The sequence below is a fragment of the Porites lutea genome, chromosome 1, assembly GCF_958299795.1.
Source record: "Porites lutea chromosome 1, jaPorLute2.1, whole genome shotgun sequence".
NCBI classification, from domain to species: Eukaryota; Metazoa; Cnidaria; class Anthozoa; order Scleractinia; family Poritidae; genus Porites; species Porites lutea.
This window is the reverse complement of record NC_133201.1, coordinates 48,835,411-48,860,937: the sequence shown is the minus strand read 5'-3', so window position 1 is coordinate 48,860,937 and position 25,527 is coordinate 48,835,411. Positions and strand designations below refer to the sequence as shown.

The 25,527-nt window shown below is 39.7% G+C and overlaps 2 protein-coding genes across 3 annotated transcripts in view; one reads left to right on the top strand and one right to left on the bottom strand.

The window, feature by feature from the left end:
- Positions 1 to 9,998: 9,998 nt before the first annotated feature.
- On the bottom strand, positions 9,999 to 14,782 carry LOC140939359 (uncharacterized). Of its 2 annotated transcripts, none has more exons than XM_073388842.1 (4): positions 14,660 to 14,782; positions 13,000 to 13,084; positions 11,444 to 11,708; positions 9,999 to 10,250 (listed from the first exon to the last, which is right to left on the bottom strand). In XM_073388842.1, exons 1-4 carry the CDS (start codon positions 14,701 to 14,703, stop codon positions 10,030 to 10,032), a joined length of 615 nt encoding a protein of 204 aa, XP_073244943.1. In that variant the 5' UTR covers positions 14,704 to 14,782; the 3' UTR covers positions 9,999 to 10,029. The 2 variants fall into 2 exon arrangements, with proteins under 2 accessions (XP_073244943.1, XP_073244942.1); XM_073388841.1 differs by having other exon boundaries at positions 12,989 to 13,084; positions 14,660 to 14,776.
- Positions 14,783 to 14,896: 114 nt separating this feature from the next.
- LOC140939343 (acetyl-CoA acetyltransferase, mitochondrial-like) overlaps positions 14,897 to 25,527 on the top strand; it is a 12,724-nt gene continuing 2,093 nt past the window's right edge. The window contains exons 1-13 of the mRNA XM_073388840.1: positions 14,897 to 14,979; positions 15,071 to 15,118; positions 15,725 to 15,842; positions 16,399 to 16,494; positions 17,201 to 17,301; positions 18,663 to 18,755; positions 19,494 to 19,544; positions 20,950 to 21,051; positions 21,806 to 21,857; positions 22,289 to 22,384; positions 23,769 to 23,882; positions 24,156 to 24,220; positions 24,975 to 25,064. Coding sequence (XP_073244941.1) covers positions 14,923 to 14,979; positions 15,071 to 15,118; positions 15,725 to 15,842; positions 16,399 to 16,494; positions 17,201 to 17,301; positions 18,663 to 18,755; positions 19,494 to 19,544; positions 20,950 to 21,051; positions 21,806 to 21,857; positions 22,289 to 22,384; positions 23,769 to 23,882; positions 24,156 to 24,220; positions 24,975 to 25,064 — 1,083 coding nt within the window. The 5' untranslated portion in view covers positions 14,897 to 14,922. The remainder of the gene's footprint in view (positions 14,980 to 15,070; positions 15,119 to 15,724; positions 15,843 to 16,398; positions 16,495 to 17,200; positions 17,302 to 18,662; positions 18,756 to 19,493; positions 19,545 to 20,949; positions 21,052 to 21,805; positions 21,858 to 22,288; positions 22,385 to 23,768; positions 23,883 to 24,155; positions 24,221 to 24,974; positions 25,065 to 25,527) is intronic.

Sequence of the window (25,527 nt, the reverse complement as noted above, 5' to 3'; positions counted from 1 at the left end):
TTTGTTTGTCTCGGATCTCTGATTTTGTCATTTACTGTAATTTCTTTGTTTACTTTAAGTTCCATAGCGATTGAGGGCGAGTACTTGGCAAAATTAAACAAAATGAACTGGACTGCCTGACACAGCCCCTATACCCAATGAAACGTACACCTTCGTTCGAAGCCAAAATTAACAGTATTTGAAAGATACAAAGATGTATCGTTTATGGAAACTATTGTATTTTAACTTACAGAATACTTAACCTTTCAAATGATTCAGTACAGCAAAAAGACCTACGATTGATTATTACAACCCCGCAGAATATATATCTGTAAACCGCAGAATATATGATCATTAAGAGGGCATGATCCCGGCCACAACCAAAAAACTGTTAGATATGCCAAACTGCGCCGCTACAGTTCCACAGTTTTCGTATTGCTAAAAGATGAATCGCATTTTGCACTGTCGGCTGAAAGGCAAAGAAAGATATATTAGCAAATAATAACGAAAGAGGCCTCAAATATGAACGGTAACACGATGATTTAGTGAATATTAATTAGTCTCATTAGTATGAATCTAGACAATAATAAAGGAGAGGCGTGGGCTGAGAGCAAGCAGAGTCGCCCTAGCCTAATTCAGTATTGAGCATTAGACTTCTGAGAACAAATTGTAATACTCCACGCCAGCTAGACTATTGCTCAATTTTTGATATTATCAGAGCAAGGCTTGAGTATTTTAGCTCCTCAGGCCCTGCAACAGGCAAGCAAGATTAAGCTTTTCTAGTATATTTGAATTTCAAATTTCCCACCCACTCACCCCATAGACACTATTTCTGATTGTTTTGTTTTTTGTACCTTGTGTTTCTCTTTGATCATTATGAAACAGTTATTGTATGGACGTAGTCAGCGTATCAAATATGAACTCTTGCGTAGATATATCTGTTGAGTCCGAAGAGGTACAGAGACGACAGCATCAACACAACATACTTTAATACGATAGATTCATACAGCTCTCCCTAATGACAGCTCTACCGCCGGTCAGCGGTCAGTTAGTACTTCATGTTACTACATCTTCCTTTTTTTTTTTTTTTAAGTTAACTAAATGTCAATAAGGACAACGCAGTTCTCCAGTGTCCTAAAGTGAAACTAATCTTAGCATTGTTCGATAAGTCTGTCCGGTCTTCTTAGAGCTCCTCTAGGTCTAAGGCGTGTCAGCATCGGTTCAGGCTGCAAGGGCTTGTCCACTGCTGGTTGGTCCCCAGGGACAGGTAGTTCTACATAGTCTTCTTGGCTGGCTCCAGGAGCTGAGGATACGTCTGGGTTCCTCTCTCTTGTTGGTATCGGCTCATGATTCTCATAGTCTTCATTCTGGGGTGGGACCGGAGAACTTCCCACCAGAACTCTTCTTGTCATCCGGCGGTTTCTTCTCACTTGTCCGTTTTGGGTCTGTATGATTACAGATCTTGGACTCTCGTGTGGCTTAATCACTGTTCCTTCCTCTTTTAAATCGGGGATCCAAATGCGGTCACCGGGTGACAGTTCCTTTCCCTCTACTACTTTGTGTCTATGGTCATAATCGAATTTCATCTTAGCTCGGTACTCCTTCTCTTTCCTTCTGATGTGATCACGGTCTGGGGTCTCTGGCTTTAGCTCCTCCGGGCGACAGGGGACTCTTGTACGAAGTTTCCGACCCATGCTCAATTGTGCTGGAGAGTAACCGTGGTGCAATGGAGTATCTCTGTAATTCAGGAGAGCCAAGTATTCGTCATTACTCTTATTCAAGACCGCCTTCATAGTTTGGACCGCCCTTTCCACTTCACCGTTGGACTGGGGGTATCTTGGAGACGATGTTATGTGTTGAAACTGCCAGTCTGTGGAGAAGTTAGTGAACTCGTGTGAATCAAACTGGGGGCCATTGTCGCTAAATAAGATGTCTGGAATCCCATGTCGACTGAAGATCTTCTTAAGTTGCAGGATAGTCTGGGCAGAGTTTACATTCTTGGACACTTGACTTATCTCTACATCTCTTGAAAAGTAATCTACGGCTAGGAGGTAATGTTTATCCTGGTGCTGAAAGAAGTCTACGCCAACTCTGCTCCACGGTCGTTCTGGAAAATCAGTACCTTTCATTGGCTCAATGCGTTCTCTGCGATATTTCTCGCACATGGCGCAGTTCTGCACGACTCTTGTGATGTCTTGGGAGATTCCAGGCCACCACACTGAGGAGGCCGCATTTGCACGTGTTTTGGTAATTCCTTGATGACCATCATGAAGACGCCTTAATACATCTGCCCGCAGCCTCGGAGGAATAATGATTCGTTGTCCTCTCAGGAGCAGGCCGTCGTGGAGGGAGATGTTGCCACGTTCACTCCAGTATTTAGCTATTGGCCCGTGGACTCTTCGTTTCTCTTCAGGCCATCCATTCTGCACATACTGCATCACAGTTTTAAGTGTGTCATCGCTCTTCAACTCAGAACGTATCTCATCTAACCGCTGGTCGGAGGCAGGTAGGGTTACCAATACAGCATTCACATAGCACTCGACTTCGTCATGTAGGTCGTCCCATGACTTAGGCTCCTGGGCTTTACCCTCCTGGGGGGATCGAGACAATGAATCAGCTGTGTACAAGAGTTTACCAGGAACATGTGCGATGGGAAAGTCAAATCTCATGAGTCTCATCCTGAAGCGTTGTATGCTTACTGGTAGCTCGTCAATCAGCTTTGTGGAAAACAATGGAATCAATGGCTTCTGATCGGTTTCCACTTTAAATCTCATTCCGATCAAGAATTCAGCCCAGTGTTCAAGTGCCCATGTGATAGCCAAGGCCTCTTTTTCGATCTGGGCATAACGACGCTCTGTCTCGGTCATTGATCTGCTAGCATAAGCCACTGGCCTCATTTCACCGGACGGCTGCTTCTGCACGAGGACTGCACCAAGTCCAAAACTGCTGGCATCAGATGAGACCACGGTCTCCTTCTCTGGATCGTACAGTGCAAGAACTTGGTCGGATGCCATGTCTACTTTCAGCTGTCGGAAGGCTTCTTGTTGGGCTGTGCCCCACACCCACGCGTTCTCCTTCTTGAGCAAGTCTCTTAAGGGTTTCGTCGTCTCAGCCAGATTTGGGCAAAACTTCATAAGGTGGTTGACCAAACCCAGGAAACGTCTCAGGTCTGCAATGTTCTGGGGTTCTGCCATGTCGGTGATGGCTTTGATCTTGGAGGGGTCTTTCCTGATTCCATCACTAACAATGATTTGGCCCAAGTATTGCAACCTGGATTGAGAAAATAAACACTTCTCAAGGTTGAGTGTTAGTTTCCTCTCGACTAGCCTGTCAAGGACTTGCTTAAGTCGTTTGTCATGTTCCGCTTGGTCTTTCCCGATGATTAGAATATCATCCATGCGGCACTTGACCCCTTCTATTCCAGAGAGTTCTTTGTCCATCCTCTTTTGGAAATGTTCTGGGGCTGAGGATATGCCGAAGGGAAGACGCTTGAACATGTAACGGCCGAAGGGCGTGATAAAGGTAGTTAGCTTGGCACTTTCTGGGTTTAGGACTATCTGATGAAACCCTGAGTTGGCATCAAGTTTGGAGAAGACTGAGCCTTCTGTTAGGCTTCCCAGGGTCTCTTCAACTGTTGGCATTTGATAGACTTCTCGGCGGACCGCTTGGTTAAGCCTGGTAAGATCAACACATATCCGCACCCTGCCATCGGCCTTTGGCACTACCACAATCGGTGAACACCATTCTGTCGGCTCATCCACTGGTTCAATAACGTCCAGTTGTTCCATACGCTTGATCTCCTCTTGCACTTGCTTCATTAGTGGCAGTGGTACTCGCCTGGGAGTGGTCAAACAAAAGGGTGTGGCCCCTTCCTTCAATTGAATTGTATGCTCACCCTCCAATTTGCCAAGGCCTTGAAAAAGTGATGGGTACTGCTTGACAATGTCCTCCTTGGTCCCTGCTTGGAGTGGATGGCTATCAGGCATTTGATGGAAAGCTTTAACACTGTATGTCCCAGGGATTTCATGGATAAGACCAAGACTTCGGATGGCGGGTATCCCCAGAAGCAACTTGGATGCCCCACTGACTACGTACACTCGTTCTTTAATGACTGTTTCGTCTTGTTGGAGGTTCATGACTGCACATCCAAGGGTCTTTAAAGGAACATCCCCTGCTCCGACAAGTTCTCTGTCAGATTTTGAAAGTGTTCCATATGAAGACTTGTAGATGTGCTCAGGCATCACAGACACTTGTGCTCCTGTGTCGATGCACCATGCCAGCGTCTCTTGGTCTTGAACCTTGAGGTTGACATGCCATCCAGGGTCGGACCTACTGGTTTGAGAGTTTATTGCTGGTTCGGCCTTGGAGGTGTTTGGACTAGTGGGTGTATAAACCCCTCCCACAAATGTGAGGCTAAAGTTATCCTCGCTTGCAAGAACTTCGTTGACCGTCTTTGGAGGTACACTCTTGCATATGATAGGGAAATGTCCCATTTTGTTGCACTTGCTGCATCGTGTATCTGCCGCTGGGCAGTTCTTCTTGCCCGGGGGGTGTCGGCGGTTGCAATACCCACAGTTCCGGCCACTTGTTTGGAAGGGCTTCCTCTTGAAGTCTCGCTGGTTCCTTTGCTCTGTATCTTGACCAGCATGAGGGTCTTGCCTGTTCCCTCGCGGTGTGACGCTCTCAATCTCTGCGGTTTTTGATTCGTGTAACTCACGTTTTGTTGCTTCCTTCAAAGACAGGATTTTCACTGCCTTTTCGAGTGAAAGGGCTGCTCCCTCGTCATAGAGTTTTAGCTTGTAATTGTCTTCCTTGCAGGAAAAGGTAAGTTTGTCTCTAACTGCTTGCTCATAGAAATCGGCTGGGAACTTGCACTCGGCGGCTCTTTCCTTGACAGTCACCACCCACGAATCAAAGGTCTGTGTGGGCTCTCGTTTGAGGTGAAGCCAAAATTTCTCTCGCAGCATGAGTTGAGGGTCCCGTTTTTGAAAGTATTCATCAAACTTTGCCACAACGGTCGCGTAGTTGTCGGAGTCTTCGGCTGGAAGTTTCTCTTCTCCTCCCGCGGGGTCGTCACGCTCAGGTAGGTAGGTGAAATTCGAGTAAATTTCCAAACACGGCTCGCCGATGTGGTTTAATAGCAGCCCCACTTTCATTTCATCGGGTTTCTTTGAAGCTCCAGTTGCCTTGAGGTAAATTTCGAATTTTTGTTTCCATTTTTCCCACGAGTGAGCAGGATTTCCCATCGAAATTTCCAGCGGTTCCGGTGGTTTGGCGAATGGCATGCTTTCCGCCATCTTGTTTTGAACCACGTGCGTAGGATCCGCGTGAAGTTTGACCGGTCAATTCGTCTCAGTATTTGATCCGTTTCTCCGATTGGTTTGATCTCCGCAACTGTAGGCTAGTAGGAAGGTCACGCTTCTGACACCATGTTGAGTCCGAAGAGGTACAGAGACGACAGCATCAACACAACATATTTTAATACGATAGATTCATACAGCTCTCCCTAATGACAGCTCTACCGCCGGTCAGCGGTCAGTTAGTACTTCATGTTACTACAATATCTAGTGGTTTATTGAGTAAGGAATAATGATAATTAGAATAAACTGCCTGTTGCCAAAACAAGATTCGCAGTCGGTTGTGGTGTTTGGAAAACACTGAAAACAGGGAATGACACTGAAAGTAACGTGGTATTTTGTTTGTTCCAGGGAATGAACAGATTGTGCAACTCAACATTGTACAGCTAGATGCTCGATAAAAGTGCTGATGGTAGAATTGAAAGGAAATTCATAAAGTATGATGACTGGACAACAGTCACTGAAATGACAGAACTGCCGATGCATCGTCTGGTGTAGTACACAAAATTCGTAATTACACTGATGATGATGTTTTTGTAACCGTCAAGCTTATTTCGTAGAACTTATGTGTTTCATAAAGACAATAAAGAAGGTGTTAATATTCAAAGTGCTAGAATGTATGTAAATTATAGCTTCTTGAACCCCAAGGACACAATAAATTATTTTGGTAACCATGTAGTTCTTTAACGTTAACTAATTAAAAGTAAAACCAAGCAATTTTATAATTTCTGTAATTAAGTAGGAGGTTCAAGTAACGACCACCAGCTGTACAAGACTCTGTTCATAAGTCAGGTTATTTAAAATAAAGTGAATCCTGAGGCTAATTATTTTGTTGTTGTTTTTTCTCCCCGCGAATATTCATAATCCAATTTGCTGCATGAGTGATAGTCGTTTCCTACGTCAGGCGTAGTCAATCGATACACCGATAATCGATTAGCCGGAGCGAGGCTCTCGGCCAGTGCGAACGAGCGAAAAAAGGTGAGACTATCTTGGAGCCTGGAACGGGCTAATAATCGATAAAATTCGATTATAATTGATTTCTGATACCAATCGGTAGAAATCGATGACAAAAAAAGTTGTGTCAACACGCTGGCGTTTACCACTCCCTTGTGCCCATCCAACAGCGTGTTCACAGATCAGTTTAATTTTTAGATCGATTTTCCCACGAATTTTGAGTATCAAACAGGCCTTACAAATCAGACAGCAAAAACCGGAGACTAGAAGATAGTATTTCTGATGTTTTGATAGCATTTACTTCTTTTTGTTTTATCGTATTGTGGATGCGCACGCATACGGAACCGTACTTCCATTTTTGCGGGAAAAAGTGCTCAAAGCAATGCTCAAAACCGATGCCTAACGAAGCAACCTCGCCTCGCGAGGTTACAAATTTGTCACACATTGATCGCACAGCGAGGCAGAAGCTCAAGTTACGAATACTTTCTATTGAGTTTATACTAAAACAGTGGATAGTGTTTTTCGCGCGCTCTGATTGGCTACTCAATCAGTGAATATCCAATCACGGTTAGTAAAATCCAACTAGTGGTCTATTATCAATGCTGCGTTGTGATTAGTTGAGCTACTACTAGGCTATATATGATAGCCCACTAGTAGCGAAAAGCGCCGGCTTTGAAAACCAAAACAGTGGCGGCTGAATCGCATTTTGCTAGCTAAAGTTGTTCTGTCTCGATATTTTGACCAACTAGGATTTTACCAAAACAATTATTTCTCTCGCCCTCATGGCCTCTGTGTCAACAGCCCATTCGGCCTCCGGCCCCATGGGCTATTGACTCAGAGCCCTGCATTCGGGCTCGACGAATAATAGGCCATTTGCACGATGGCGTCATCTTACTACTACGACCAGAATTCTTTTGGATTTTCTTTTCACATTTAAATTTGGTAGCCCCAGGAAGGTTTAATTAACAAAAGCCCTAATTTGCACAAGAAAGCAAAACCCTGAAGGATCCTGGTCATAGTAGTAAAATGACGCCATCGCAAATGGCCTATTGATAACTAATGTTCTTCGGCATATTCGTTTGCGGTCCTTTGCAGTCCTTTGTGGTTAATGTTTGTACTTTAATAATTTTTGGGTCGTAGATCTTTTATAGATCCGATATGCTGTAATTCCTGAATGGTTCTGTCCATGTTTTTGAGGTTGATTTTGGCCAATTCTTTATTTCTCTGTGAGACATCAACTTGGCACTTGGACTCTTGCCCCTCAGAAGACACGTGGTATGGCGTGATTCTGTGGGTGTTGAGAGTTCTGGGTCAGGGCTTAAAAGCAGAGTGCGCGGATCTTTTTCATCAGAGCTTTCTCTGGTTGTTACGCCATACTGACGAGCCCCAAAAAGGGCGAAACAGCTGTCTATGGCTACAATCCCGCTCTGTTTTGAGTTCTTTCGGTGTCGTGTTGATGTCTTGCAGAGTTAATTTTCACGTAGTACAATCAGCATTGCATTGCAGATTTTCCCTCTTTTCTTTCTGATCTCGTCGATGTGTTTGAACATGAACTGAACTTTGACTGAGCAAATCTTATTTTTGCCGCACTGAGTCTTATATTATTGAAGGTGATTCATGTCCTCGTAGTTATTTCCTGTGGTTGATGCTGCTGTCGATTTATGGATCGTGTTTTCAACTTTTCATTGGTCCTTTTGACCCGACCGTCGTCAGTCAGGAAACCAGTGTTAGCGTCCACAAATGTCGGCTGTTTTCGCAGGCTACAATATCGGCTTCAGCACTGCAGTTCTAGTTTTTAAAAAAGATGTCCTTGGTGCAGTCTTCAAACAATCCTTCATGCTGGGAATTTTTTTAAAGCAAATTAAAGACAGCTAAAAGATTCTATGGGGGCGTCATAGGTACAAGGATTTTTTTGGATTTCTTGGGGCTATAACTTTGATTCCTTTAAAGGCTTTTCACAGATTTGCATTAGTTGATCACGTGATCAACATTCTGTGAACACGAAAACAGTTCGCTTTTGAAACATTTTGTTGGCACGAGCTGAGAGAGCATATTAAAATTAGGTAAACTGGAAATTTTCAGCCTTATATCTCAAAAGGAGCGATTGCAACGACCGCCGAAATTTAGAAGGATAAAAAACAACTCTTGCCACCCAGTCACGCTTGAATGGTTTTCCATAAAAACCCTTCTACTTTTCGGAATGTTCAAACTGCCGTGAAATATTTCCTTAAGCACTACTTGGCTCAAATCTCCTTTTATTCACGACAGGCAATTTGAGCCCTCACGTGCGTAAAGGAAAATTTTAACGAAAATTTAAGCATTTCAAAATTTACAGGGATTTGTATGGAAAACCACTCAAGCGTGACCGGGTGGCAAGAGTAGTTTTCTTTTCTTATACAAATCCTTCTAATTTTCGGCTGCCTTTGCAATCGCTTCTTTTGAGATATACAGCTGAAAATTTGCAGCTTACCTAATTTTAATAGGCCCTTTCAGTTCCTGCTAACAAAATGTTCCAAAAGCAAACTATTTTCTTGTAGGCCACTTGAGCAACAATAATTTATTCCAGGGATATTTTGGATTTTATAAACGCTTTTATGGTTACTATTCACGTGACTCTCTAGTGGCCAATCAAAAAATCAACACTCTCAAAAGTTTCTCCTTCATAAGCTAAGTATATTTAACCTAAAACTGTGATAGTTTGCAGACATTTAGAGCACATAAAATTGAAGAGCTTGTCCGATTTGAATTCTCAAATTTCATTTTTCTGAAGCCAAAACTGATGACAACACAAAATGGACCTAAAGAATTAAAAAGAATTATTTAAGAGAAACACAATAGTGGAGTCCCAACTCATTGTCCTCTATAGTTAAAGAGATATTGGCAACATTTCATGCATATTTCAAAGAGTAGTTTGGACAAATTTGTGGCTGATTTTTAGCACTTTATTTCCCATTATTTTACTCTCTGGCTCCGTTTTTCTCATCACAGAACCCGCAAAAACTTAGTGCCAGAGGACTGTTTAGAGAGTTGTCAAAATGATACAGAAGTGAAATTCTGTGCACCTACTTTGCTTATCTACTGAGACTGAAGTTTTGAAAATGGCAAACAAAATATCTCTGTGATAAATGCTTCGCTTGAACGCATGCCACTTTTTGACCTACCGACTTTTTAGAAAACGCCTGAGGCAAACATTGCAGTCATTAACACAGCTTATCTAGAGAATACATCCAATGTCGCCCAATGGAGGAAATATAGTATTTCAGTTGTCAATAATTCAGTCAGATGAAAAGTTTGGTCTGAGAACAAGATTTAATGCCAGTGTTGGGTACCAATATCCTGATATTAAAGATGGCCCTGTGATAGACTAGCACTCCGCATCTTGACAAATCTTGGCAGAATGGAAAATCTCAACAGGAATACTACTTATACAGACCAGCAGAGTGGGGATCCTGTGGCTCACAGTTTCTTTTCTCATTGTCTGGTACCTGGAATAACCTATTTCCATAGTTTACAATGGCTTCCAAAGATGGATACTTGGCAATACCCCTTAACGATGCATCTTCATCATACATGTTTGCAGTCTCTTCATCAACCATGTTAATTGCTGGATGATAATCATTTGTTTTTTACCAAAAAAACCCTCTGATTGCCATTAACAGTAAATTACTGTTAATGGCAATCAGAGGGTTTTTGAAGTCTAACGCAGATGTTTGTTGATATGTTGACCAGTATTATGTTATCAATAACATAACATGGCTTCGTGATGATTGTATACTGCACTAAGACAATCTGGATTTGTAAGTGGACTTTCTTTACCCAAGGCACAAATTTCAAAGGCCTGTCTCATTTGGAATGCAGCTCGCCTTGTAGGCATTCTACCAACTGCAGTACCTAGGCCAGGGCAAAGCACAGTGTTGATCTGATCCTCTAGGTTTTCCACTGTTCTGTTGTGATCTTTAACTGAAACATAGTAGGAACAGAAAAAAATATTAGACCATTTTGGAACTGGTGTAGTAGGACATGTAATATATCAAACATGAGATGCAGTGTTTCATCACCAGATGAAACACAAAGAAGAGAGTTGAAAATACGACGCGCAGCGGAGTATTTTTGACGAACTTCGAGGTGTTTCATCTGGTGATGAAATACTGTGTCGAATGTTTGATATTTCTTTTCAAACAAAATCATTTTTGAAGGAGAAATTAAGGATGCAAAAATGAGCAGTTTTTCATCTGATATCCAAACACTCATTAAACATTAATTTCCTTTGAATTTTCTTTATGAATTATTAATGAGTTCGAGAAGGTTAAATCTAATACCCATACACCTGTATCTCACTCTGTCCACTTGGTCAAGAGAGATCTGGGTATGAGATTTTAGGTTAAATGATTTCAACTGGTGTTGATTTTTGTTTTTCTCAGATTATGGCAGTATAACGCTAGAAAACCTGAACTAGATTGAAACCATTCTACCAATCTAGACTGTGATAGTCTTGCTGTCACTCTCAGTCAGGTGTACCATCCGAACTGTTCAAGGTATCACAAAAATGAAGAGTTGAAATGTAAGTTATCTAATTCATTCATTTTTCTTACATTCACATATGAGATCAAAAGATGCAAACTTCTGTGTTTTATTATGAAGCATTTCTTCCGGTCACTCAAATCAAGCTGAGAGCTAGAGTGGGCATTACAGTAAATGTATGGCATCACATGTCATGCGCGACACCACGATGCCTCAAACAGTTTGGATAGTCAGCATGTGGATTAACATGGTCATGTGAAATTTGCTTCAAAATAAATACTGAATTTTACATGTACATGTGTATTATTTGATACACTATACTGTTAGCCATGCAAGCTATGCCAGATAATTTTATGCATTAATATGTGTAAAACAGCTGGAGGTTTACATAATATGCATGTTTATGCATGGTATCTAGTCAGTTAATATGATCGAGATTGGGTGAGTCTATAGCCTATAAAAACAATAGACAAGAAATGTAGTAAGCTTTATACAATAACTGGCACTAAGCTCAATAAAAAAAAATTGGTAAGACTATAGAGTCACATAATGTTGTTTCCTATTGTTAAGGCCTAAAAACTATTTAGATAAGTTACTATAAGTACTGAATCACATCTTGAGTTAATACTAACCAGCTCTTATGACAGCCCTGAATGCTAAGTAAGCATTCACGCTATGAATTACATCCATTGGAACTCTCATGGTTGGAGCGCTGATAAGATATTTTATCAGTTTCCCTTCATTAAATTGTGGATCTTTGAAATTTTCATCACTGTTATCAGGAGGGAGTGTCTCTATGATTACCGCTTGACCCACTGGTATTTCACCATCATAATCCACTCTTATCACTGCTTGTAGTCTGTGCTGCATTTGCCAACCAAAATGATTGATGTAAACCTACAGTATTATTAGAAAATTAGTCAATAACATAATGAAGACAAGGTTAGAAAAAGGACATGTTTAAGCCAGCATTAATGGGGCTTGTCATGAAGATATATTGCAGCTGTTCTGTAAATTCTGTGTTGAAGTCATTACCCAGGGGGAGGGTTACTCCCTGTGATGGCCTATACGGGGAGGCTCCTCCTGAAAGGGGTATCTTTTTTAGGCTTCAGGTATATGAAAAGGTATGTATTTCACTTGTTGAATTATATAAAAGGGTACGAAAAACTGTCATTTGGGTCTGTGAAAGGGCCCAAAAGGGCTAATAGATGAATTTTATGGCTTTATAAAGTCGAGAAAATGGTTTATTTTTGTGAATGATTCCTACTTAAAAGACAGTGTATTTACAGCAGTTAAAAAGGATGTAAAGTTCTAAACAAGGTATGTGAAAGGGGTACCATTTGTCAATACAAGGTATACGAAAGGGGACAGTACCTTTTTCTTGAAAAATGGTATATAAAAGGGTAAGGGGTTGGACCTCGGGGCGGAGCCTCCCAGTATAAACATTTGTTGAATACGCCCCCCCCCCTGCCCCCTTTAGTGCCTTTACCCATATGAAAAATGCTTCTATAGGGTTATGAAGAAGATATAAAAAACATGCTATCAGGGTGCCCTAGCTGCACTAACTTTTGCATTAAAACTTGAAAAATGCGACCCCAATTTTTTCAAGTTTCAACCCATGTCTTATCCTTGCCATCAATGGCCAGCAACTGTAGATGACAGGAAACAGTTTCAATGCCCAAACATAGTTGGGAATAACAAAACTCAATAAAGAATTTTTGGAATTTAATAATTGATGTGAAGACATGTTTTAGCTTTCTATGGCAAATAGCAAGATATAGCCCCTAATAATAAAGGGACCAAAAAGGGCCATCTGTTAGATGCATTTTATGGGTGTGAAAGAGACAAGAAAACTTCCTTACTTATGTTTAAAAGCAGGTGCATTGTTTACAGCAGTTAAAAGGGATCATTCTTTGTTCCAAACTACAATCAAACCTCTCCACAATGGCCACCTTGGAGAGAGAGGAAAGTCACTGGCCTGATTGTGGAGAGGTTGCTGTTAGTGGAGGTGTGACTATAGGTAGGTGGAAGGGGTTACCATTTTGTAAGTAGATGATATACAAAAGAGACCTTGAAGGGGAGCCTCAGAAAAATTTGCTGAGTACTACTCTTCCTCCAGGACATTTCCCCACATTTTGTGACGATCGAACAAGGTTTCTGCAAATTAATGTTCGTACCATGTCAATACCTCCATCCATGAAACCAAAACTGTTTGCTGGTGACACAATAGCATCCACTGCAGGGGCTCCTTTGAATATATCACCACAGGACACCTAATGTTAACATAAAGATATAAAGGTGTCATAAAATGTCAGTCCTCAAATCAATTTATTTTCACAACTGATGTGATATTTTAACCCAGTTCTATTAATAATACTTATACAAGAACAACAAACTGAGTATACTTGACTTAACTGAAACTGATATCCAGAAAATTTAAAGAAACTGAAAGAATTATAAAATAATATTGTGTACTAATGTACCTGAAGCCTGTTTTGCAGGTTTGCATGTTTTCTTGATTTTATGCATACATTTTGTCATTGCTTTTCAAGAGAGAACTATGGAAGCTATCGACAGATGTGAATTTACGGGTAATGATTTTAATACTTCTATGATCATGTATGATCCTTCCTTTCATACTAGTAAACTATTTAGAACCTGTAGATAGCTTTATACACTGATGTAAATTTTATGGCACTTTTTTTGCCTGCGAACTATTCATAACAAAAATTTCACATTAAAAATGCTTAGGGTGGCAGGGGTGGATTCAGGAATTTTTGATTGGGGGGGTCCAAACTTTGATTCAGAAAGGACTGTTGAACTTTTTTGTGGTAAATTACTTCTCCCCCACACCCCCTCCCAAAAGTCGCTGAGAGAGTAGAGACAACCACGTGTTTCTCAATCTGTGAACGCCCCTTGCTGTTGGCTCTGGAAATACTGCTTTGCGAGCATAGGCGAACAGATCATAGGAGGGTACCTAAAAACAATAAAATTACATTTTTGAATATCCCTGGAATTAAGATTAGAGTTAAAATGAAGTGCGCGTTTCATTAAAAAATCAGCCAGTAAGAGTTAAAAAGTGATATATGATCCTGTTGGTGGAAGAATTTCAGTCTCAAAGGTCTGATAGGGGGGTCCTCGCTTTGGATCCCGCCACTGAGTGACACTATTCAACTGTACAATCAGTGAAAACTGCTGCAATAAGGATTATGGGCGGGGCATTTGTTCTCTTTTTTGGTCCCCACTGCAGAGCATTTGGCAGCTCAAGTATCCCAGCCTCCAGGAATTGGCCATCTAAGGAAAAAAAATGGATTTGACTGATGCAGTATGCAGATGTTCAGCTATTTCTTCTTCGCAAAATGGGCAAAATTTTCTGCCTTTTCTGCGATCCTACTCCACCACAACAACCAAGCTATCACTTGACCTTGGAGAGGTTTCATTATTTTACAACTGACTGTTTTATTGATCGTTAAGTAAACCAAGTAATTTCCCCTCGATCAAAAACATCATTTTGGATAAGGATTAGGGTTAGGAGGCAAATCTGTTCTTGTTTAATTATCTGTAGCACGGTGACCTGCACTCTGACCTGTGGAATATAACCTGTGAAAAATACCTGCCCTCAGCCTTCTCCCCGAGGCTTCTCAGTTGAACTCCATTTTTCTGGCAGTAGCCTGTACTATTGATGACATTTTTCCAGATATTGCAAACGTTTTCCAAATTTGGTCATATCAACGCAAGCTGGCTATGAAGAATTTTAAGCCAATTAAACATGAAATATTTGAATGAATAATATTAATCATCTTTTAAAACATGGCATTTTTTTTAAAAGAATGTAAACTTAAGTATACCTTAACTGTATTAGAGTACGGAGCAAATTCTTTTTCCCAAGCATTGGTCATTGCTTGGTTGATGTCTCTCAGGTGAAAGATAACTTCAGAAACCTCCTTTGGTGGCATACTTGTGATCCTCTGTCAGGCCGGTGATCCTGTGATGGTTCACTGGTGAGCGACGTCATGTAACCGCTCATGATTTGAAGCCGCTTGTTCCCGAAGTGATAACTGGTGATTTGCTACACGACGGACCTAGTGAGTGCCGAGTGGCTCGTCGGAAAATGGCGACCTCCTTGATCGGTGCGAGAATCTTAAGTTGGACTGTTTCAAGATCCGTGGTACTGTTTTCGAAATTCATATCATTTAGCTGATTTTTCTTCTCTTAAAACCTAATTGACTGGCTTGTGTTATGCTCAATTGTTCTTTTAGGGTTGGAATTTGACCAGAAAATCATTGTCTAGTTTCTCTGGATTACACGTGGGTATCCTTAAGCTAATTTAATACATGTGCTATTTACGTTGCTTTTAGAATCGACTTAGCTTATTCGAGCTGCCCTCCGAGAACAAATATTCGCTGGATTTTAAATCATTTCATTCAGATTTCTTCAGGTTTTATCCACGGTAAATCACTGACATTAAAAGAGATTACAAGGTTTCATAAGACTAGGCTGATGATGTCATAAGTTTTTTTTGCGCCATCATTATGACGAGTAAAAATCTGTATTGGTAGTTTTGTCATTTCATTTTTGTATTGTGGGAAAAGTAGCTGTAGTGTCCACACGTAAGAGTTATTTCTTTTAAGTGAAAGAGGAGATTTATATAATGCTGTCGTCCTATTTGTCCAAAAAAGTGGGTGTGAAGGGGGTGTACATGTATTTTAAAATGTTTGGCCCACTCTAAATAAACTGACCAGAGAAATACAATATTTTAAGAACGCTTGTGTTATACTAGAGGATGACCAATTCAAGTTGAAATTCTTAAAGAATCTGTGAATTGCTCAATCAACAAGTTTAGATTTCCTCAACATTGTTATTAAAAAATTAAATTAAAACAGCATTTTTCATTTTTTTAATTTGATTTGTAGGAAGTAGTAATTGTTAGTGCTGTGCGAACACCAATAGGATCATTTAGAAGTTCGCTATGCAAAGTAACTGCACCTAGGCTTGGAGCAATCGCTGTTAAGGCTGCAATTGAAAAAGCAGGTATTGTCAGCTGTGTTGTGTACTATGAATTTGTGGTTAATTTGCCCAGAACAAGCTTTCCTTCAACTTTTTTTGTCCTGTGGACAGTCATCAGCACCATGCTGTGTGTCTACTTTGTCATGATGAAAAAACTAATAAATAACCTTAAGGTTTGAGGATGGTGTCAAGATTTTTTTGAAGAAAAAGGGAGTAACTGTTAATTCTGACACAGATTTTATCATGAGTCCTTCAGATAACATAAGCAGTTAAGAGCCCCTCCAGTGTACTAGCATTTTCTTCTTACATTTATATAACTAAAATACCATATTTATGATACCTCGAAATCAAAAACCCATCAAGCAGACAGTTCAATATGGTGACCAAATGTTTTCTTCTGGTTTCCATCTGATAACTGAATGAAAAAGTGAATTTCAAGCCCTGATGATTGGGTTTTTCCTTACAGCAAAATAACATTCCAGGCATATATCTGGTACATATATACATGGTTCTTTGAGTTTCTTAGTATTATGACCTATTGAAATTGATAATTATGCTGAGTTGCCATGTAATAATCCAGGTATTACCCCAGAGGATGTACAGGAAGTATATATGGGAAATGTCATTACTGCTGGGGAAGGACAAGCTCCGACGAGACAGGTGGCACTTGGTGCAGGTACTGACAAGATTGAAAATAACTAATGTTTTAGTGAATTAGAAATTTATAGTGTACCGGTATTAATTCTTCAATTTACAAATACAAATCTCTAATTCAGGCCATACAGGCTATTATGATTGTAAATCATACCAATAGGCCTAGTACCATTTTTAGGACAGTTTACCCTTCATACACTGCATAGTGTAGTCTTTCTCCAGTGTATTACCGTAAAATTCCGAAAATAAGCCCCTCCATGTATGAGCCCCTCCAAATATAAGCCCCTCAAACCGGTAACGCAAAAAACCCTCTGTTAAATCGCCCCTCCAAATATAAGCACCACGGGGGCTTGTACTTGGAAAATTGCCCTCAAATACAATGCAAGACAAAGAAAAAATGGTAAATTTACTTCCAACTAAATGGCTAGCCTTATCTAGTTTGAAACGCAAATTTCCCTCTGTAGATAAGCCCCTCAAAAAGGGCCTTTGAAAAATATAAGCCCCAGGGCTTATTTTTGGAATTTTACGGTATATCAGTGTTATTGAAGATCAATGAACATTGACCAATGCATATTCAGTTAAGTCTGAAGAAGACTCAATCATTCTAACTGACGCAGATGTACATTATGAAGCCAGTATTGCTGCGAGACCTGAGAGAGCAATGCATATTTTCCAGAATTGAAAATATTTTAATGCTGCATCTATTAATTTTTCTTTGTCATAACCAGGTTTACCCGTATCAACACCTTGTACAACAATCAACAAAGTCTGTGCATCTGGGATGAAGTCCATCATGATGGCCGCTCAAAGTCTTGCTTGTGGAAGTCAGGTATGTTAATTAATTTAATTGCATTGTTGTTGCTGGCTTGGTCATACCCTATGGCTTAATGATCTTGTCCCATTAGTTATATACCTGCCAACTCTCACGCCTGCGGGTTGAAAACTTCGATCTCACGCCCGCTCACGCTTGCGGGCCAATTTCCCACGCCTGATTGAAAAATGTGAGTTGTTGCCGTCTTGCTTGACACAATTTCCAAAAATATGTTAACTCAGACCCGTGCAAGGAACAAAAACCATGTGTAAAATGGATAAATGACAATACTTTCCTCGCGATCTCTGATTTTGTGCATAAGAGTTTTCTCGATAACTTCGCCTTCAGCAGACTTTGGACGTCTTCGGAAGACTTTGGACTTATTCAGGAGACTTCGGACTTCTTCGGGAATCTTCGGAAATGATCGTGTCATCTTCAAAAATCCCATCACTCCCAGGAGAACAATCTCACGCTTATATCTCAGAAAAAGTTGGCAGGTATAGAGGTGCACCTTAGATCAGGAACTATAAGGAAGGACCTGCCTATGGTAGAATACACACACACATATTGTTGTTGTTTACACTTTGACTTGACTATGTACATGTAACACATGTACATTATCATATTGTATGCTTTAACTTGCATTCGTTGAGTTCTGGTGACTTGTCTGTTATTTTGTTATCTGAAATTAAGAATGCAAAAGAAAAAGGCAAACAAAACATAACATCATTGAAAGCTTGTTCCTTTTAAGAGCTTTCCTCTTGTTTATTGCCTTACATGTAACCTTACTTACAGTTTTGCTCTTGGTACAGTTTATTGCCTTAATTTGTTATACTGTAAATGATATACCGGTATTCTATTTTGTTTTACAGTACAGTGCACCAAACAAAATGAGCAATTTTCACTTTATATTATGTTTAGGGTGAAATGAAATAAACTATTGGCATCCATGCATATGTTTGTAATTTTTCCTGGATATGCTTCAAGGAATCTGAAACAAATTAGTACCATCGTAAATATTTTCCTGGCCCCAGTTGTTCAAAAGGTGGATAGCACTATCCACTGGATAGCGCAGTTGGTTTCCCTAATACTCATCCGGTGGATAGTGATTTATGCTGTGTATAGTGCTATCCAACTTTTGAACAACTGGGGCATGAAATATACCTTATCAAGCAAAACACAAGAACATGGATTATGTTACAGGTATAATCTTGATATATTAGGGTATGTTGAAGTCACCAAAGAACACACTACAAACAAAATTTTTATGTTAAAATTAATGTTAAATTGCACACAATTTTCATGTTGAGTGTAGTACAATATAAATCCGAGAATGAATCTTAGTTTGTTGGAAATAATACTTTATCTTTTTTTGCCAGGAAGTGATGGTTGCGGGCGGCATGGAAAGTATGTCAAATGTACCTTTTATGGTCAGCAGAGATGCACCAGCATATGGTGGCCACAAAATGGAAGTGGGTACAGAATGATCAAGGAAAATTACTAGTAGATGCTGTACTGTACTGCAGATTGGCAGGGTACCGTAAAATTCCGAAAATAAGCCCCGGGACTTGTATTTTTCAAAGGCCCTTTTTGAGGGGCTTATTTTAGGAGGGGTTTATATTCGGAGGGGCTTATCTATTGAGGGATATTTGCGTTTCAAAATTGACTGGGCTAGCCTTATTGTTGGAAGTAAAGTTACCGTTTTAGCTTTGTTTTACTTTGTATTTGAGGGCAATTTTCCAAGAACAAGCCCCCGGGAGCTTATATTTGGAGGGGCGATTTAACAGAGGGTTTTTTGCGTTACTGGTTAGTGGGGCTTTTATTTGGAGGAGCTTATACATGGAGGGGCTTATTTTCGGAATTTTACCGTATTTTAACAGGTTAGTTATACAGGTCATAGTACAAACAGTAATTAACCACTCCCAAGGGAGAAAGTCAAAATACAAACATCTTGATTGTTCCTGGTATGTAATGCACATGTATCTTTATATCATATATATGTATTATTTATCAAAAATCATAATTTTTGTGAAAGGTGAGCTCCTCATGAAGGTGAATAGAACGTTTTACTTTTTTGTTTCTCCTTTAACATGCAACTTGATTTTCAAGTTACAAATCTGAAGCTGATGTTACAGTTGTAAGCATTTCAAGATCATCCTTTAAAGGAAAGGCATAAAAGTACAAAAAAAAAAATTGTTATCCCTCTGCAGGATGGAATTGTGAAAGATGGATTGTGGGATGTTTATAACCAAATTCATATGGTAAGTTATGGATTGTCATTAGAACACATTAGAACACAGTCAACTCCTTTTTTGCAGACAGTTTAGTGTCTTCGATTGGGAGAAAATCTGAAATTGCAGTATTACATTTAAATTAAGTGTGTGCATATTTTTTGATGGGGATTTGGCTGCAGCCCATCTTTTGGGGTTGTCCTTGAAGTTTATATGACAGAATTTTTTCATTGGCTTGATAGAACTTACAGTCTGTTGTCATACAGACTGTAAGGATGGCCAAAAAATTTTTGTCATTGATTTTTTCCTGTGTTCTGATGAACCAAAAATGTGAAATTTCACTTCCAGTGGAGCAAAAAACTGAGCAACTGAAAACATGAGAGTGGGAATAGACTGTGACATCCTTTCAGGACATATTCTGTTTCACTGCAAGCAACAAACGACTGGATCATTTGCTTACCACGAAACAGAATGTCCTAAAATGAAGTCAAAATCATTCCAGTGTCCTAAATTTGCATGGTTTTGTACCCAACAGGAAGAATTATCAATTTTTCTTTTCGTTCGTCAAAACATGCGAAAGAAAAATCAATACCTTATTATAGGAAATTGACGCTCCATGAAATTAATGCGAATCATTAAAATTTGCGTTAATTTAAGTCGCGTTAATTTTGTTGAGTGTTAATTTCGCGACGTTAATTAAGTGCAGCGTTAATTTCCGCGCTCTTAATTTCCAGTATTTTAACCCCAATTTTGGAACCTGCCCAGACATTCTTGACACCTAAAAGACATTAACTACAAGCTTTCTTTCTTTCCATTTACCCTTTATTTTTCATCTTTCACAAAAGCTAGGGCGAAGGTCTACAATATTTCGAGTTCATCTTCATCTTTGTCGCTGTCAGAAGTAATGTCAATATCTTCTCCTTTTATTTCGGCCACCAACTGTGTCTTAATCGCGTTAATTTCCTTTATTATGAAATTCTACCTCCTTTTTCGCGTTAATTTTCTCTATTCGAAAGTTGTTTTCCACTAAACTCGCGTTAATTTAAGTCGCGTTGATTTCCAATACCTTAATTTCATGGAGCATTAATTTCCTATAATAAGGTAACTAAAAAAAATTTGCTGTCCTTATCAGGACACTGTAGATTCTACATGTACAGTGTATGTAGGCAATAAAAAAATTCTGTCACATACACTTCAATAATAAGGTACAGCTGTATCTGCAAGGCAAGTGTTGACTGTGATTATATTATTACTATTGTTATTGTGATAATACTTTATGTTATCAGCTGGCGTGTACCATATGTAATCTTTGATATTTTATAACTTAAGTTGTACAGTGAATTATTTAAAAATTAATTTTGATCTCTCAGTTATGTACGTGTTCATAAGTGTTATGTTTTATAATTTTTTTCTCATGGATATGGTTTGTATTCAGGGTAACTGCGCAGAAAATACAGCAGCAAAGCTTGAAATTAGCCGCGAAGACCAAGATGAATTTGCTATTAGTTCTTATAAAAAGACAGCAGCAGCATGGCAGGTGAGCTGTTGCAAACCCATTTTCAATTTTGATGTATTGCAAGCGCCCACACTCTTATAAGTGCCCTCCCCCAATTAAGCACCTGCCTCCCGGGGCCAAAATATCGAACAAGCGCCCCTCTGAAATGTACCCCCCTCCCCTTCCCTTCAATTTATTAAGTTGTAGGTATGTACAGCTGTACAAGGAAAGCCTGTTTCTATATTGCCCCTTAATTCATAATTTTTTTCAGCTTCAACTTCACCATTTTTATTTTACATGTATACTGACACATCTGTGAGTAAAGATTACTGTATAGTGAGACTACGGTATGCTTGATCACCAACAGGAGCAAAACTTAACTAAGTGTCTCCCTCAATTTACCGCTTTCCTTCCAATAAGCAACCCTCCTTTTAGCCAAAATTTTAGCTAAGTGCTCGGGTGCTTATTCGAGGAAGTACAGTACACCTTATGTTGCTGTAAGAAGTTAAAATAATAGATCATATGTGCTCCTCATAGAAAAAGTAATAGATTATTGAGTTCAGTGTGAGAAAAGAGAAAACTGAACGGTATAATCAAGAGTATTGGTGACATGTACATCTAAGAGTGACTGAACAAGAGGAGGTTAGCTGACCCAAGTTTTTCAAGATAGTTTTCTAATTCTAGACTTACGAAGTGTGAATATATGAATAATGGATCTGGAGCCTTTTGGTTGGTTTTCTAATGGATCCAAAAATTTTTATCATAGTAATAAACTGTTTTATCTCACTCTTTTAAGGAAGGCAAGTTCAGCAATGAAATTATACCTGTTTCAGTCCCCCAGAGAAAAGGTTTGTACAGAGGCTTTTTTTCCCTCAAGTACATTATGGGTTGCAATAACAATATAATGGTAGCTTTGTTACCCTGATCAATCACAATAATATATTAACCCTTTTAAGTCCCAATATCAACATACAAATTCTTCGGGCTGATCTCCAAACATTTCCTCAATGATTAGTTGAGAGAATCTGATGAAAGATCAAAGCATTTTTCTGCATTGATCATTTGAAAATTTCTCATAACTTTTTCTCTAAATGATCAATAAGTGTTTTTAGGAGAAAATTGATGTTGGTCACTGTTGGGACTTGCCCCCTGCATTAGATAACCCAAGACAGTCTATTAGATTCTGTGGAGTCTCTGTTAGAGAGAATGTATAAGAACCGCTCAAATTGGGCCTGATCTCAGGTTATAAAGACACTAACACTGACTAATCCTCTCTAAGGTCAGCCTGATGTGATTTTCAGTGAAGATGAAGAATACAAGAAAGTCTCATTTGATAAATTTGCAAAGCTGAAACCTGTCTTTCAGAAAGAAAATGGTATGATCCAGTCCATATTATTAACAGACTTTAGCCTGCACAGTGTTACTTTGTTTAATTTAATTTCTTAACTCTTGAATCAGTATATAAATTTGCTGAAATACAAAAGAATTCTCATAGCACCACAAAAATTTAAGTGAGAAGGTATTACTCACTAAGTCCTCATGTTGCCATTCACAATTGCGTAGCAAGCAAATACAAGCACTTCTCATTGCTCCTTTTCCTCTCGTGAATTTTCCCCAGTCACAAGGAACAATTAGAGGCAGCTGTATTTACAGGCTACAGAACAAGATTGTGATGTCACTTAAAAGTGAGGCAATCAAATTACATTTTCCTCAGTTTCTCAGGAAAAATGATAGTTAATACTACGAGGGGGTGTAGTGACTTTTCCTTTCTGGTCTGTACTTTCCTGTTTATTCAGGAGATAGATTGGTTCTAGATTAAGAATTGTAAAATTGGGCCCAATTATTTGAAGACTGATTAGCCCTAACCCGGGGTTAAAGTTTAATGCGAGTTTGTTTTTCTTTTGTTCAAAAACAATTTCCCAGATAATTATTTTTATCAAATTGTAGTCAAAAAGGATAAACTGAATCTGTATTTTAAGGTTTCATATGTTAATTCAATTATAGTGCATTCCTTGTGTACAGTTGGCTATAGATCTCCACGAGTCATCTGATAGGGGGAATGCTACAAAATTATAATGAAGAGATGTCCATACAGAAACGCCTTAAAGCTATGCTGTTTCTGTATACAGACCTTTTCAAACATTTAAGTTTTTAGTTTCTTCAATAATTTTGGGAAATACTAAGGCTAACTGTATTGGTTTCGTGACGTAATGTTAGGATCTGTGACCGCAGCCCATGATGCACCTGCCCACACTCACGCATTATGTGTGAGTCTCACGCCTGCTGACTAAACACGTTGATCTCACGCATCAAGGACAATTTCTCACACCTGACTCACAAATCCACACAAATTGTTCTTAAACGCATGATAAATATCGAAAAATCGTTGTCGTTGTCCGGACATCTTTGGATATTTTCGGCAGTGTTCAGAAGTCTTCGGAAAACCATTAGAAAACTTTGGAAGTCGCTGGGATGTTTTCGGAAATCCCGGTCACGAGAAGGCGAGGATCTCAAGCATTTGACTCTGAAAAAGTGGGCAGGTATACCATGGCAGTAGACTGAATGACGTGGTTGGTTGTGTGATGCGTGACATGTTAGTATCCTTCAGGAACTGTCACTGCCACCAATGTCAGTTCACTGACTGATGGGGCTGCAGCTCTAGTGTAACAAGACAGACTGCAAGCATACATGTAACTGCTTTAGTAACTAAGCTTGTTAATAATTGGTTGTGTGACATGTGACATGTTAATTTTCCTCAGGAACCGTCACTGCCGCCAATGCTAGTACACTGAACGATGGTGCCGCTGCCCTAGTGCTTATGACTAGACAAGCTGCTGACAGGTTAGGAGTGAAGCCACTAGCCTCCATAATAGGTAAATACAAAAGTAGTTATAAGCGAAAAAAAAAATGTGATTACCAGTATTCAGTACAACATAATGATTGTTGTTATCATTTATTCATTTACTCACAGAAAAACTCAAAAAGTAACACAAATTAAACTACATGTACTCCACAGATGTGGAAAAGAGCTTTTTGAATTTGAAATGTTTCACTGGTTGTTTGAGGTTTTTGAAAGTTGCAGATACAGTGTAGCTCACCCATTCAAATACTTCACTCACTCATCAGCTTGAGTTTATCTTCTTCAGGTTTTGCTGATGCTTCTGTAGCACCGATTGATTTTCCCATCGCTCCAGCAGCCGCTGTGCCAAAGGTACTCTACTTCAATCAAATTTTTTTGACTACTTATCAGGGTGGCCGAGTGGTCAGCAGGTTGAACTTGCAGTCCGGCACTGGGGCAGTCCTTGATTCGAGTCCCACTCTGGCCACTTCTAGATTTGTTCTCAGTAATCCCAAGCTCAAAACCTCGGCCACTCTTGTGAATGGTCAATTGGTTACCTCCTGCAAGTTGGGGCTTTAATCCTGTTATGTTCTATGTGGAATATTTGTTTCTAATTATTTGAGTGGAGTGCTAAAGACTAACTGCTAAGCTAAATGCACTTTCACCTATAAACAAACGCGCAATCGCCGCACTATATACCAATATAAGACCCAATCCACTTCCAAATTTCTCATTGATAATCGGAACTCAACTCGGAAATGGCCTACGGTATTAAAGAAAGTTCTTGGCCAATTCAGTGCAAAGGTGGTACCTTCGTTACTCACTTATTTTAAGACACTGAGTATTGGTCCGGCCCCGAGAATCGAACCCGCGATCTCCCGCTCTGCAGCTAAGCGCTCTGACGAGTGAGGTAATCCAGCTGCAGGATTAGCTCAGTCGGTAGAGCGGCTGCAAGTAGTATGCGAGCAACCTCTCCCCCCTCAGTGGCTACAAGTGTGGAGGGCATGTTCCCAGGCTATTCTGAATGGGACATTTTCAGTTTTTTTTTTTTAAGGCGTCACAAAAAAATCCTGTTGTAATCTGAGTGACCCCATTTTAATCGTTTTTGCTTTTGCTTTCTTTTTAGTTATTACAGCAGACTGGGTTGAAGAAAGAAGATATTCACATGTGGGAAATAAACGAAGCTTTCAGTGCTGTTGTTCTGGCCAACATTAAGGTTTGACTGTTGTATTATTTTATGGGTTAACACTTGGTTTGCATAACACAAGCACAGGCAATTATGTGGATGCTTGTAAAGGCGATGTTACACGGCACGTTCCGATTTGAGCCTAGCATTCTTGTGACATTTCCTTTGAACTTTTTAATGCTATGTTTTGCGGTTAACATGGTTAATTTACCTCAGAAAGAAGCGGTCGTAGGCGCAGGTTTATTTTCCCCGAGATAAAAAAATTTATCCCATTGGAAAAAAGCTACGTTTTCCCGCAACTATACATTTATCAGACCGATTTTATCCCGCGAGTCTCGCTGCATATTTGTCGGTAGCCGTAAAAAGTGCCGAAAGTTTCGGGAAAAACCTGCTAGCCGGCGGAATTGTTTTTGCGCGTGTTAGAGTGCCGCCATTCTCGTGACTTTGCCGCGAAAAGCAAGTGCCGAAGCGCGCGAGAAAATTCAAAGCGTCT